At 53.4% G+C, this 14,631-nt stretch overlaps 1 protein-coding gene across 3 annotated transcripts in view; it reads left to right on the forward strand.

Annotated features, from left to right (window-relative positions):
* The window catches only part of GRIK4 (glutamate ionotropic receptor kainate type subunit 4), a 433,258-nt gene that overhangs the window by 345,417 nt on the left and 73,210 nt on the right, over positions 1–14,631 (forward strand). For 2 of the 3 annotated variants that reach the window (XM_058687070.1, XM_058687071.1), the window contains 2 exons: positions 2,956–3,063; positions 9,410–9,613. In XM_058687070.1, coding sequence (XP_058543053.1) covers positions 2,956–3,063; positions 9,410–9,613 — 312 coding nt within the window. The remainder of the gene's footprint in view (positions 1–2,955; positions 3,064–9,409; positions 9,614–14,631) is intronic. The other variant, XM_058687072.1, reaches the window with a different exon arrangement.

Consider the following 14,631-nt stretch of genomic DNA (forward strand, 5'->3'; position numbering starts at 1 on the left):
CTTAGGGGCTAATTAGTCTCTTTGCTGTGTCCCCAGAGGTGGGGGGTGGGGGCAGTACACTGCTCAGGCTTGTCAGATCTGGCTCCGGGTAAATCATTTCTATCCCTGGCTTTTGTGGGAACTTATCTCGTGGCTTGGGTAAGATCGGGGAGGCCGGGGCCGGGGCAGGCGGTTCGTGCAGATTGGGTCCCCTGAGCGCAGCCGAGGTGGGAAGGTGAGGCTGGGGGGAGCTGTGTCTCGCGGGCCCTTTGGGTGTGAAGTATACTTCGGTGACTGTAGATAGGACTCTGAGAAGTTCACTCCTGTGTCAGACATCCAAATGCTGACATCCAGCCCAAGCATTCTTTATGTCCTTCTGTCTAAATCTGGCCCTTCCCACCCTCAGAGACCATGGGGAACCATTTCTCGCCATCTTGCAGACGGGCCGGATCTATCTTCAAATGAGCCTCCTCCGAGAGGATAGTCGTTTCCGCCTGACTTTGTGCAGGGTCCAAACCCAGGAGAGAAAAGCTCTGTCCGGGGTTCTTGCCCAATGGCTGAGGCTCCTTTCTCTGGTTTGCTGGGCCCGCTTTCATGAAGCACGTCTCGGCGTCCCTACCCAGGGCCCAGCAGCAGAGACAGGAGAGTCTCGTTCTGGGTGTCGGACAGCTCTGGGTTCACTACCGAGTGGATGAGCTTCGGCGAGGCACTAAACCTCTCCAAGCCCCAGTTTCCTTATAAATCAAAACACCACCATTATCCGCAAAGTTGCGGGGAGAGTTCAGAGAGATGATAGAACACATCTAGCCCAGCAGGTGTCTGGTCTCTGTTTTTCCCCTTCCCCTTTGTGCTTGAAAAGCCAGAAGCTCATCCCTCATTCTCCCCACCCATTTCGCCTGCAGAGAGAGGCAGAAGGGAAGCGCAGCAAGAACCTGATGTGGCTGGTCCCTTTGAGAGGCAGTTAGGTGCTCCAGAGACCCAGACGAGGCTCCCTCGCCTTCTGTCCATGTTTCACCAGCAGCAGCAACCTGCTGACATGAGATGATGGCTTCCCCTGCTTCCAAGTACCAGCCCCTAAGCGAGATGCTGGGGCGTGAGTGTAAACTGGCCAAGCCCCACACGGGCTGGTGGGGAAGACAGGCAAGCAGAAACGTGCAGTAGGGCATTGGAAGAGCCAGGCAGGACGGCCGCGGAGGCTTCCTTGGGAAGACGCGCCTGGGGCTGAAGCTCAGGCCTTTCAGCCAGTGGGTGAGGTGGCCCCAGGACAAGTTGGGGAGGCTCTTTTATTTCAATGTCAGTTTCTTTATCTGTCAAATGGGACCTCCCGTGTGGACGTGCACGAGACGCTGCTTATAAACTAGAAATGAATATGCGTATGTCCAGGACCCTTCTGCCCGTGCGGAGGCGGAGAAAGCTGCCCACCCCCTCTTCAAGTGGCATCCTCACAGAGTCTTGGAGAGGAGTTTTGGGGTCATCTGGGTCATCTCCCCTTCGGCAGGTGGAAGGCTCACCCGTGGACACCGTCGGTCCTGTGGCTTGGCCTTCCCCTCTTCGAGCTCCAGGCCAGGATGTCAGAGGGGTGATTACTGTTCCCCAAGACCCTCAACCCTCTGGCCCTACGGAGGGGGAGGGGGTGGGGACCAAGGGTGAGATGCGTCTTCGTTGTTGTTCAGTTTTCCCCAAGGGGAACCCAGAGCCCAGCTCTGGTGAGCAGAGCCACATGGCATCCATGGAACTTGTGACGGTTTTCCAGGGAGGCTGCTGCTGGTGCCTGGAGGTGCCTGGCAGAGATGGAAGTGTGCGTTTCATTGGGTTTCCAGCCAGCTGTCAGCCACGTCTCCTGGCCGCCCACTTCGGACACTCAGCAACAGACATGATTTGCCAGGGGCTTCAGCTAGTAGAAATATATTGGTATTTACACACATGCGTGTGCACACACGCACACATACGTATTTATAAAAGGGGTTCCGCTGAGAAAACAAACCATCTGAAAACCCAGTGATGTTGAGCTTAGGTGTAGATGACTTTCTAGAACGGAGAGCTGGGCAAGTTGTGTACTTTTCCCCCTAGAAGTGAAGGCAACGGGGAAGAGGGAGGAAAATAGTGTCAGGCTGAATACGTTCTGATTATGACCCAGGGAAGGTTTGCTATTATTCCCGTTTTGTAGATGAGGAGACATGCTCAGAGAGGTTCAGTAATTTTGGGGGGAGGTTACGCATTTGAGGTGCATGCTCCTGGGCCTGGCTGAATAACCTAGCCTCAAACTGGAGCATCCGTGGTCTTGGTTGGCTCGGAGAAGAAGGCAAGGCACACGTTACCACCCCCGTTGATAGCTGGGGAAACTGAGGCTCAGAAAGACCTAAGCAGCTTGCCCGGGTTCTCACAGCCAGCAAGTGAACCGACCAGGGCAAGAACCCAGCTCTTTCCTCTTCGGGTTCGTTCACTCGTTGAACCCTCAGCGACGTTCACTGAAGGACCTAGTGCGATGTCACTTCTGTCCGGTGTACCATTCTGATTCTTATCTGGATAATCAGAATCACGGAAAGGAAAGGCTGAAGCGAAGGAGCTTTGTGGCTCATGCCTGCCACAAGATAATGTGATCCACTTGTTCCCTTCCCTTCTGTCTGAGAGAATGTCGCCAAACTGCATTCGGTTCCTGATTTGTTTCTCTGCTTTCCTCCTCTACCTCTCCTAGGTCTTTGCCCCTATCTTCCTGTCCCCTCTCAGATCCCTCCTCCACCTTCCCTGACCCCCTCAATCCTATGGAACGGTAACCCTGCCCTAATCCCGCCCCTCTTGTCCATGTTCCATATCCCTGCCTCCTTCTGTGCCTTACATATAGCCCAGCCGAAGGCAGGAGACTGGCCTCTCTGCTGCTTCTCAACCCTGGAGGCCTGCGTGACCTCAGCAACCCCGCTCTCCCCAGCCGCCTCCTTTCCCCATTTCTTCCCAGCCCTCTCTCCTTTGTCTCCTCAGATTGGCCAGTGGCACGTGGCTGATGGCCTCAGCATGGACAGCCGCCTCTACGCCTCCAACATCTCCGACAGTCTCTTCAACACCACCCTGGTTGTCACCACCATCCTGGTAAGCGGGGTGGTCCTGGGCCTCCCAGCTGCAGCTCCCCACGGTGCCTCTTCCAGCCCCAGGAGCTCCCGGGGTCCCAGTGAACACAAGACGGGTGCTCTAATCACAGCACCGAGGCCAATTTATGACAGTGTAATTAAACTCGAGTTGCTGTTTCATATGGAAATGATATTTGATGAGTTCCAGAGCAGCTGGGGAAGAGCGATGGGGTGAAGAGACACCACAGTTTGTGCATACCTCTTCCAGGGGCACCCTGACAGTCAGGGTGCTGTGCATGGCCCGGGGAAGGGAACCTTATGACAGAGAAGCCCAGCAGGGGGCTGGATCCGGTCCACCGGGGTGGCCCCTACTCTTTCACGGCAGCCTACTTTGCTTGGTGCCTACTGTGTACCAGATGCCCCCCTGCAGTGGACATCTGAATTCCAGTGGGTTTTTATGGCCTGTTTCTTCATTTCCAGATGGTCAAAAGAAAGTTCTCAATCTATAGAGCAAGGGACCATCTGCCTTTTTTATTTGATTCAATTCTCCTCAACAATTACCAAACCCTTCTCCCCATGGATCAGGCACTGTGTTCATTCCTGGAGACACGAAGATGAAGAAGACTCGGTCTCTAGCCTCAAAGAGGTCATAATTTAGTAGGTGGCCTGGGTCAAGTGCATTCACGGCCAAGGTCGGCCTCTTCCCCCGTGACGATCTCGTGTTTTAAAAGATGTATCCGTTAAACCAACTGCATATATTAAGCAATAATTAGTTTGTTTCTCTCCCCTCACTCTCCGCTTTTGACTAATCAAAAGCATATTTCCCTGCCTGGCACAGTATCTTATCAGCAGGAGATAACCAATGCTGCCACACTGATGTAAGTCCAGCCCAAAGCAGAGACTCAATGCGCTGGGTAGTCTGCTCAGCCTTATCACTGCTACATGCGCAAGGTCTGCAAATGCGTCTGTTTCTTTAGGCTTTCTGAGATAATGAAACAGCTCAGGGACCTCCATCACTTCATTCATGAACTCCTGGGGCACAGGAACCCTAGACTAGAATTCTTGATCTGTGGGTAGACTGGGGTAAAAGTCAGGAAAGAGGTGCACAGCTAGCCCTATGGGGGTTGAAGGAGGAAGGGGTTCCCATGCCATCAGGAAGGTTAGCAAAGCCTTCCGGAGAAGAAGGGACACAGAAGAAAGACAGGCTCCAAAAGACAGGGAGAGATGAGGAGGGAGAGGTGAATGAAGGACAGCACTGTGGGCATTTAGGAAATGCTGAAAAGGGCCGGTTTTCCAGGAAATGGGCATTGGTGGAGGAGGGAACAGGAGGCCAGAAAACGGGCTATGGTGCTTAGGAACTTGAATGCCACACTGTTGAGTGTTCCCTTCATGTGAGACACGGAGTCACTGAATATTTTCATTCGCTTTTTCAGTGAATATTTGGGGGACACTATGCTGGGTGCTGTTGTGGGTACCCAGGAATAGACAGAGCTGAGATCACAGGCGTCAGTTTGGACCCACTGAGCCAGGGAAATCTGAGCAGAGACCTGACGGGGAGAGGTGAGAGCCAGGTGGCTGTCCGGGAAGGAATATTCCAGGCGGAAGGAGGAAACGATTGGAGCGAAGGATGGAGAGAGCAGTTCCAGCTCCCAGACTGTTGGTCACTCCCCACTGTCAGCTCCAGCTTTAGCCTCTCTGAACCAACCTGGAAATGCCAGAAAGATTGGAGAGTGGTGGTATCACCACAGCCCCTGAGGGCTCCTAGAGCCTGGCTGAGCTGGGCAGTGGTGAGCCGCGGTCCTGGCCAAGGGGGGGGGGGGGGGGTCAGCACACAGCATCACTGTTGGGACCTCCCGCCCGCAGGCTTCTGGAGTCCCATGCTGTCCGTCCCCAAAGCCCGTGCTCTCACTGAGGCCCATTTACCTCTTTGACCTGAGCACGACCTCCCGAGAGTCTCCCTTCTCAATTTCTCAGTCTACCCCCGCATACTCCCTACCCCTCTGTCAGCGTGGTCTTTCTGAAATCAGAATTATGCTGTTATTTCGTCACTTACAATCCTTCAGCACTGCCCAGGACCCTCCACCCCTGCACTCGGAGTAGAAACCCCTCATAATCAAGCCCAGCCTGCCCTAGCTGCTTCCTCTCCACGCAACTTGGGATCTGGCAGTACCAGACTGCACGACACTTCCTCACTGTATCATGCCCTTCCCTGCCTCTGCCCCTGCTGTTCCCTCAGCCCAGAATACCCTTCCCCCGAAATCCCATTTCCAGCTGGAAATGCCTCTGCACCCACCCTTCGGACCTCTCTTCAAGATGTCACTTCCTCCGTGAAATCTTCCCTAACCTGACTCCTGCCCTCCCCTGTCTCTGGCATTTTGCCCACACCTCCGTGGTGGCATTTCTCCTATCAGACGTTGTTGTTTACATTCTATATCCCCTTCTAGAATGGGAACTCCTCAAAGATTGGGGTTCCTGACGCAAAGTAGGAGCTCGACGATTAGAATTTGAATAAAGGAGTTCCTTCCTACAGGGTAGAAGGATGTCCCTTAAAAGCCAACGCGAGTTTGAGAGGGAGATGGGGACATTGCTGGGTTGTACTTCCTGCCTCTCAGGGGCTGGAATTGGACGGTGCTGAGAGCTTTGGCACAGACCCACGGGGACACGGAGACCACAGGGGTGTATTTCCAGATGGGGAAAGTCAATCTGACTCTGTGTGTGTGCGCACGCGCGCATGTGGTTCACATATGCACACGTGTGTTCATCAACTGTGACAGCAGGGCACTTTGGTGTCGGGTGACGTTTAACAACATGGTAAGTATGATCCGGACACACTTCTTTTCTTGTGCCTGTGTGTCTAAGATGGCTGCTACAACTCTCACGAGGAATGATTATCTTAATTTAGTCCCCGGTGACCATTTGTGGGTTATCCTTGGCAAACAGTAATCCTGAATGACTCACCCCTTAACACTCAGCACATATCCCTGTCTGGGTACACTTGGGACATGTGAATGATTTATTGGTTAATAGCAAACACACAGAATTAGCCGTAGCTCTTAACTCCTTGAGCGCTTACCCCGAGTTGAACATTTTGCCTGTGTTCCCCTTTCCCTTCTCCCAACCCTTCTGCCAGCACAGAGGGGCTCCGGCTCCAAGCCAGCACTCGGCCCCTACATTTTTCAAAGTGCTGGGGAGCCCCAACCTTCCTGACAGTTTGGCTTTCCCACGTTTCCTCCCTCCAAGATCGGCTTTTTTTTTTTGGATGTTTATTTTGTTTTCGAGAGAGAGAGAGAGAGTGCGCACAAGCAGGGGAGGGACAGAGAGACAAAGAAGGAAAGACAGAATCCCAAGCAGGATCTGCACCATCTATGTAGAGCCCAATGCAGGGCTCGAACTCACAAACCATGAGATCGTGACCTGAGTTGAAGTGGGATGCTTAATTGACTGAGCCATCCAGGCGCCCCCAAGATTGGCCTTTTGTATGTTTACTATGAACGTGCCCGTGAGTGTTAAGTTAATTTGAGAGTAGAATGTTTCTGGGAAAAGAATTTCATGGTACTCCCTGGGATAAGTAAAGGTAGCCTGGGATGTTGCCAACCCAGGGCTGGAACCCCCAGCCAAGCCCTGTCCTGGCATTGTGCATTCACTCAGTCCACAAGGGCCTGGTGCCGGAGACAGAGAGGGGTACCAGAGAAGGGGAAGAGTCCGTCCAGGCCCCACTTACATTTTACCTGGGAGCATGGCCTAGAGGATGACTGGGCCATGTGAGGCAGTGAGAGTTCTGAGAAATGAGTTGGCATCAGAGGAGGCGATGGGACCCCCAAGGACAGAGGTGAGTTAGGTTAGGCGGGAGAAAGGGAGGGAGAGCAGCTGGGGCAGAGAGAAACCCTTGAGTGGAGGACAGCAGGTGTGGAAGACAGGAGACTGGCCCACCTCATGGACATGGCAGTGAACTTGGCCATGAAACAGAACCAGGCCACCTTCGACACAGAGCTCCCTCTCCCTGACAAACAGCCTTCTGCCTACTTCTCTCCTACTTCACACTCACAAAATCACCCTCCTGTACCCTCCCCTCATGACTTCTGGGCTGTCTGACTCTCTGTCCTCCCCAACCCTGAAGCCCCTTCTGACTTGAGCTCAGCAAACCAGTGTCTCAGCACTTGTGTCTCTTAGCTTCCAGCACGATCTCCACCTTGATGCTCAGCCATCTCATCTCGTGCGGGTCCCAAGCCCGGTCGTCCTCACCATCCCCACTCACAGCTACCCATCAACGGTCAGCCTCCCGACTTCCTCTGGGCCTTGGTACTCCCTGGGCCCACGTCTTACCCCTTCCTTGTCATATCTCCTGAGCAGTTCTGCTAAGCCCTTTGCACACCAAGCCTTCAGTCCCGCCCCCAACGTGACTCTGGGGCCTGGCACGGATTCCCTCACCTCTGTCCCTTCCCCTCCTCTCTGTGTCCACGTCCATGTCTCCACCTCACCTACAGGCCTCCTTCCCAGCTTCTTTGCCGCCTTGGCCCTGTCTCTTTCCACTTGGCCCCAGGACCTCACTGCACCAGCTAGCGCCTCTCTTCCTTCTCTGATCTCTCCTTCTCATGGGATTCTTCCTTTCTACCTGCAAATACACCCTGGCCTCTCCCATCCTCAGATACCATCGCCACCCCCTTGCCCACACCCTGCTGCCCCTCCAGCTGCCTCCAGCTTGGGGGATTGTAAGTCGTGGTGTTGGTGGGCCCTCGGGGAATCCTCCAGCCCAGTGGTTTGCAGTTGGGGCAACCGAGGCTGGAGGAGAGACGAGGCCAGTAGAAGGTGGGTGGAGAGGCCGTGTGCCTGCCTGCCTTTATCTCCTGACTTCTCAAAGTTCTGGTACCTTCTTTCTCATGCACCTTGCATTCACTCCCCATTCCTATGGAGTCCTGCCGCCCCGCTGCACCTGCCGTGGGAGGGTTGCCAGCAACACCTGGCCAGGGGCCCCCTTCACAGCCCTGCTTCATCTCTGTAGGGGAACGTGTGCACCCTCCTTCCTGAACCTCCTTGCTCCTTGGCTCTCATGGCCCCATTCTCCTGATCTTCAACTTTTCTGGTTGCTTCTGCTTTATCTTCTATGGCTGCTCTTCATTTTCCCACTGTCTAAGATCAGGGCCTTGTCCTCTTGTCCCCCTTCTGTCCTCCCTCATTTCTTCCCCCGCCGATGGCCTCACATTTCCTGCAGCTTCAGCCGTCCATTCTGTACAGAGGCCTCCCAATCCCTGCCCCGGTCTTGCCCTCAGTCCACATTTTAAGCATTCGGTCAGGGGTTTCCTCCGGGATAGCCTGCCGGTACCCCAAATTCAACAGGTCCCCAATCGTCTTCCCTTCCAGACCATCCATGCCCGTGATGACACCTTCCTCTGGACATCCACCCAGGCTCCAACAGTCTGAGGACCCCTACCCTCTGTACCCCACACCCCACCTGCCCTCAAGCCTGGCCCTCTCTGTGTTTCTTCCAGCTCTCTGCGCTCTATCCTGAGCCAAACTATGGCTCAGGACTCAGTATCTCACATCAGGAGAGAGTCTGCCCTAGCCCCAAGATGCTCTCTCTTATTATTTAATATTCTTAATCCTTAAGTCTTTCAAACCATCCGTGTTCCCCTACTATGTATGTAGGCTGTGCACCCACCTTGCCCTGGCACCCAAGGCCCCTCTGACCCTAATTTATCCTCCGGGCACACAAGCCATGCTCCAACTGAATGGAGGGTCCGTTGTCCCCTAAAGAGGCCATGCTCCTTCGTGCTCAAGATTATGCCCTTGATCTTGCCTTTCCCCTGCCTCTGATGCCTTCCATTAACACCATTCCATCTGTATTCCATCCCCCTCTGGAACCCAGCTTGGGTTTTACCTCCCCCATGGAAACTTCTCTGGACGTTTTCCCCAGAGAGACCCACCCCTCTTCCCAGAGCTCTCGTGGCTGGACCTGCTCTGCCTTGGGTTGCATTTGGTCAGTACATGTTCTTACCTCACCCGCTATATTGTCAGTATCCTAGTATCTCATAATGCCCTGCGACAGGTCCATGTGGAATAAACAAACAGAAGGGAAAGAAAGAAGGGATGGGAAGGGGGTGAGGTCAAATGATGACCTTGCACCAGAGGGAGGAGCTTCAGCTTGACCCTCTGTGCACTGAGACCCTTGTGTGTTCCTGGTAAGAGAAGTGTCTTGAGGCCGGGAGGGGAGCTAATTGCCACCTCCAGAGCAGCCCATCGCCCCAGTCACTTCCGTCCCTCTACCTCGTCTCCTCCCCGACCTCCGCCCCTGCCGGGGCACCCACCCCCATCCCTCGTGGCTGAGACACCAGGGCTAAGATGAGAATGACAGCTGCCCAGTTTTGCTGCAGGAAAACCCGTATTTAATGCTGAAGGGGAACCACCAGGAGATGGAGGGCAATGACCGCTACGAGGGCTTCTGTGTGGACATGCTCGAGGAGCTGGCAGAGATCCTCCGGTTCAACTACAAGATCCGCCTGGTCGGGGATGGTGTGTACGGCGTTCCTGAGGCCAACGGCACCTGGACGGGAATGGTCGGGGAGCTGATCGCTAGGGTAAGGAAAGAACAGGTGGTCTAGACTTGGGGGTGGGCTGGGGAGGGGGAATTGAAGGGCATGAGGTTTGCCGAATGCTCATGAACCATCCACGTGTTCAGGCAGTCATGCCTTTTTCATGTATTTGTCCATTTTTTTTGCACAAATCTTTTTCCGTGCCGGCGCTGAGCCAGGCACTGGCGGTAAGCGTTAGTGATGCAGACCGCCATGATCCCTGCCCTGTGGCCCTCCCAGTTCAGCACCTGTAACAGGTAATGGAGGTCTTGACCAATTAATACGGATTTGAGGTTTGGGTTCGGGGTCCGTTTTCTGGATACGCCTGGGTGCTTTCTGTTCGTTCCGACGATTTTACGGCTCGGTAGCACCCCCTGGCAGAGCTTGGGTGGGCCCGGGAGACTAGAACACGCCACATCAGTTGACTTTGACACTGGACAAGTGCCGGTCAAGGGAGACATGGTAAAATAACAGGGGGAAAAGGTTCAACCGTCAGAGGAGATGGTCACGGTTACGGCTATTTCGTTATTACTTCTCGTACTACTCTCTGCTGTCGTTAACGCGCTTCTACGGACCCGAGCCAAGGTGCACTTGGACAGGCTGTAGATTTTCAGGGTGAATGTGGGGAGTTGGTTAAAATGCAGGTGAGCATCGTAGAATGTCAGTCATCTGTTTGGTTAGAGCAAGGATATAGAAAGTTCTTCCTGGGGGACATCTCTTGTTTTCTTGGCACACGCTATTAACAGCTGTACAAATCAATTAAGTCGTTACTGTTTCACGGCCCCTATTTCCGTAACCGAGTTTTTGTGGCCGGGTCCTGGTGATGGGCACTCAGTGCAGAGAGCACAGACCTGGGTTCCTAGCACGACGTTGAACCAAGCCCTTTCCCTCTCTGTGCTTTCCATGTGCAGAAGGAGCCCCTGCAGCCTCCCAGTGAATGCCAACGTGCAAGGGTTTTACATACATTATCTTGAATCCTCTTTAAACACACCCTTTAGCTCGATGTTATCCTCACTTTACAAACGAGCCATCTGAAGCTCAGAGGGCTTGAATGACTTGTCTGAAGCCACATAGTTAGTATGAGACAGGGCTGGGATTTGAACCCAGATCTGTGTAACAGCCGGGCCTGCGCTGTTCTCACCGCCGCACCCCACCGCAGCTGGACTTTGATGTCACCAAGAAAGGTACCCTTCCAACTGGGCCCCGCCTTCTCTCCTTCCTTTTCATGCTCCCTCCCTCCACACTGCTCTTCCCTTCTGCCTGGCTTTCTTCTTTTCTTCCCTTCCTTCTTTTTTCTCTGCCCTTTATCTCTTGAGTTAATACGATTTTAACCCTTTATATGTACCAGGCTTGGGGTACGAGACACATTTTTGCCGTGATCGTCTTCAAGGATAAAAATGTCTGTTGGGTATTAAATAAGCAGTCGTTGATGCCTCATGGTGAGATGGTTTGTATAGACAGGAGCATGAAAAGCTATTTAAGAGCTGAGGAGAAGGGGTGCTTAGGAGATTGCCTGGCTGTATAGACAGCATTTGCAGTGACCCGGCAGGGTACATAGCAAGACTCTGAACCCTCCAGTGTGAGCTGTTTCAGAAGTGAGGCCTTGCTGGCAAGGAGAGGCTCTCATACAGAGGACTGACCAGTCAACAGAAGGCCACAGAAGGCCTAGGGAGCCCAGGGAGCATTTCACAGGGGCAGGGCATAGGGGTGAAGATTTCCTCAGAGAGCTGTCTGCTATCTTGATTTTTTTTAATGTTTTTATTTAGTTTTGAGAGAGAGACAGACAGAGTGTGAGTGGGAAAGGGGCAGAGAGAGAGAGGGAGACACAGAATCCGAAGCAGGCTCCAGGCTCTGAGCTGTCAGCACAGAGCCTGACATGGGGCTCGGACTCACATGCCGTGAGATCATGACCTGAGCTGAAGTCGGATGCTTAACCGACTGAGCCACCAAGGTGACCCTGTCTGCTATCTTTGAGATTCGAGCCCACCCTGCTGATGGTGCCCATGCTTCAACCCCTCATCCCCCCCCCCAAAAAAAAAAAACAAAACCAGATTTTTTATTTGCATTTCACTGCAGAGGTGGAGCCCGGTGGTTAAACCCCAGGAAGCTGAACTGCCATGCCTTTTCCTTCTCTTACCGGCAAACTTGGTCACCTTGAGTCCGTTTCTTCAGCCCTCCTTGGCCTACCTGGTGACTGGTAGGGCGACTTCAGGGATGTCAGAGTTAGTATATAGCTAGTCCCCTTGTCAGCCCCCTAATGAGCTATGACATGGACCGGCAGGGAGAGGGGAGGAGCCTGGGACTCAAGGACACGCGGCTACACACTGAATGACTTCGGCAATCAGCCAGGGATCTTCAACTTCACCCCAGATTGGCTTTCAAGCCCAAACCCTTGCTGCTTTGGTCTCATCTAGACATAGCTAGTCATATCAACTAATTAATTACTTAAACCATTAATTCAATAAATATTTGTTGAATGCCTTCTGCTATTCCAGATGTTGGAGATACAGTGGGGGGGACCCCATAAACGCAGACACTGCCCTCATGAAACTTACCAGCGAGAGACAGATGTTAATGAAGGATCACATGCATATAGAATTTCAAACCGTTAGCGCAAGGGAAGAAAAGTAGAAGGAGCCGTGAGGACGTATCAGAGGGCAGTGGGATCCAGTCTCAAGAGGCGAGAGGGCAGGGGAGGGAAGTCTTCCCTCGGGAAGTGACGTTGGAGCTGGTATCTGAAGGATGGGAAGAGCATTCCAGCCCAGAGGCTGTCTGGATGCCACTGGGATTGATTCTGGGCTGGAACGGGTGATGCTGGGACCACCACCTTCCCCAGGTTCAACAATTAGATGTGTCTGCCAAGATGTTCCCTAGGTTTCCATTAGTCCTAAAGCCAAGATCATCCTGTCGTACAGAAACATTGCAGAGGCTGGAACGGCAGGGCTTTGAATGTCCCAGCTGAAGGAAACCTCAGAGCTCACCACATCTAAATCTGTCACTTTTGCAGACGAAGCAAGGGAGGGTCAGAGAGGTCAAGTAACCTGCCAGAGATCACATAGCTAATAAGTACCGAGTCCACATTGAAGCCCTGGGCTCTCTGGCTTCAGCGCTCATGGTCTGAGAGAGCACAGATCCCGATGTTAGACCTAAGCTAAAGTATCAGTCCATGCGCTTACTGGCTGTGTGTTCTTTGACAAGTTATTTTATCCTTTCTGTCCCTTCTGCAAGCCTTCAGTGTTCATTGGGAAGAATTTTAAGGATCTAAAATAACACACACACATGGGGGCGCCTGGGATGGCTCAGCCAGTTAAGCGTCTGACTCTTGATTTCAGCTCAGGTCATGAGCTCACGGTTCGTGGGTTCGAGCCCCGTGTCGGGCTCTGTGCTGTGTTGAGCCTGCTTGAGATTCTCTCTCTTTCCCTCTCTCTCTGCCCCTCCCCTGCTCAGTCTCTCTCTCAAAAAGTAAATTAACTAAAAATAATAATAAAATAACACACACATACAGAGGGTTTGACATACAGGAGGCATAGGAGTTGCCTTAAGTCAGGGCTCCCTAGACAACTGAGCCCAAGGGGGAAGTTCCCATGCTAATTGAGGGTGTGCACTTCCAAGGCAGCAGAAGTGAGGGGGAGGGGAGGGGAGTGGCAGGCCAAGAGGACATCTGTCCGTCCTTCTAAAGGAGTACGTCCCTGGGCTGGCCATAGCTCTGCTCCAAGCCCAGCTGAGTGTTCGCTCTTCAGAGAGACCCAGGAGAGTGTCGCCTCACCGGACAGCCCGTAGCGATGGGGAGGAGAATGCACCTGCTGAGTCTCCTCGGCTGAGGTTCACCCCGCAGGGTGTCACCTCCCCATGTGCCCCAAACCCTGTGGCCGCCTTCAGACAAGTCAGATCCTGAATCAACAGTGACAGCTCCCCTAATGCAAGCGGCAGCCGACGGGTGTGAGCAGCTGACCCCCTTCCTGCCTGCGGCCTTGTCCAGTGACAGAATGTGCTACGGATTGTTAGGACACAGCTGCTGTCGCGCCATCCGTCCAGGGGCCACGGGTAAAACTGAGCATGACTCCATCCCCCTCCTCGCTGGGGGAGCCCGGAGGCGAGCCTTAGCTGGTTTGGACCAGGAGTGATTTTTTTTTTTTTTTAAGTAAGCTCAAAGCCCATCGTGGGGCTTGAACTCACGACCCTGAGATCAAGAGTCACATGCTCTACGGACTGAGGCAGGCAGGCACCCCTCAGGAATGATTATTATTAGGCTCCTGGAGGTACACCAGGTTGTGTCTCCGTGACCCCCTCTTGTTCAAGGAGAATGCCTTCCCCCATAGGAAAAAAAAAAAAAGGAAACTAAGCCCGTCATCTGTTAACAGCTGCAAGTGAAAACAGTTGTTCACAACATCACACTGGGGTAAGCCTGAGATTCCGTCATGGGGGCGCAGCATTCCTGGGCCAGTGCGTCCGTGCACACTGTCCACGCCTGTGGCTTTGGGGGCTGCTCACCCACGTGGCACATGTGACATCTGGGGGAAGAGACCGTGTAAAGGGTGAGGCCCCCGGGGTGTGCATGGACAAGGCTGCCCACCCGCTTCCCCTGGACAGCCAGCAAGATGAGGCCTGGTTGGCCTGCAGTAAGAGAGACAGAGGCTAGATATAAAGGGGAATCACACCCCACACACAAGGGGCCGATAGCCCTTGGGTAAGGAATCTCTTTCTGTAGACAGTCTGAAGAGCACAACAGCTTCCCGCATGTCTGAGTGACACGGAGTGAAGTACAGAGGCGTGGGCCATCTCCAGCGGGTGTTCGAGAGCCTCAGAGTTCACGTCCATTATCACCTGCTTATCCAAGGCTCTCGGGCTTGGACACATGGCCTATTAGTTGTAGAAGAGCATTCAAGCATGTGTTCTGCATCTGTTTGGAAATCATCGGAATATGTCTTTTGGCACAAATCCCATTACAGGTGGGAATGTGCTTGGAGTGACAAGTAGATTCACGTAAACTGGACCAGGTGGGTGGCCTCTCCCCCCGGTCCTGT

Source organism: Neofelis nebulosa, chromosome 10 (assembly GCF_028018385.1).
Source record: "Neofelis nebulosa isolate mNeoNeb1 chromosome 10, mNeoNeb1.pri, whole genome shotgun sequence".
Taxonomy (NCBI): domain Eukaryota; kingdom Metazoa; phylum Chordata; class Mammalia; order Carnivora; family Felidae; genus Neofelis; species Neofelis nebulosa.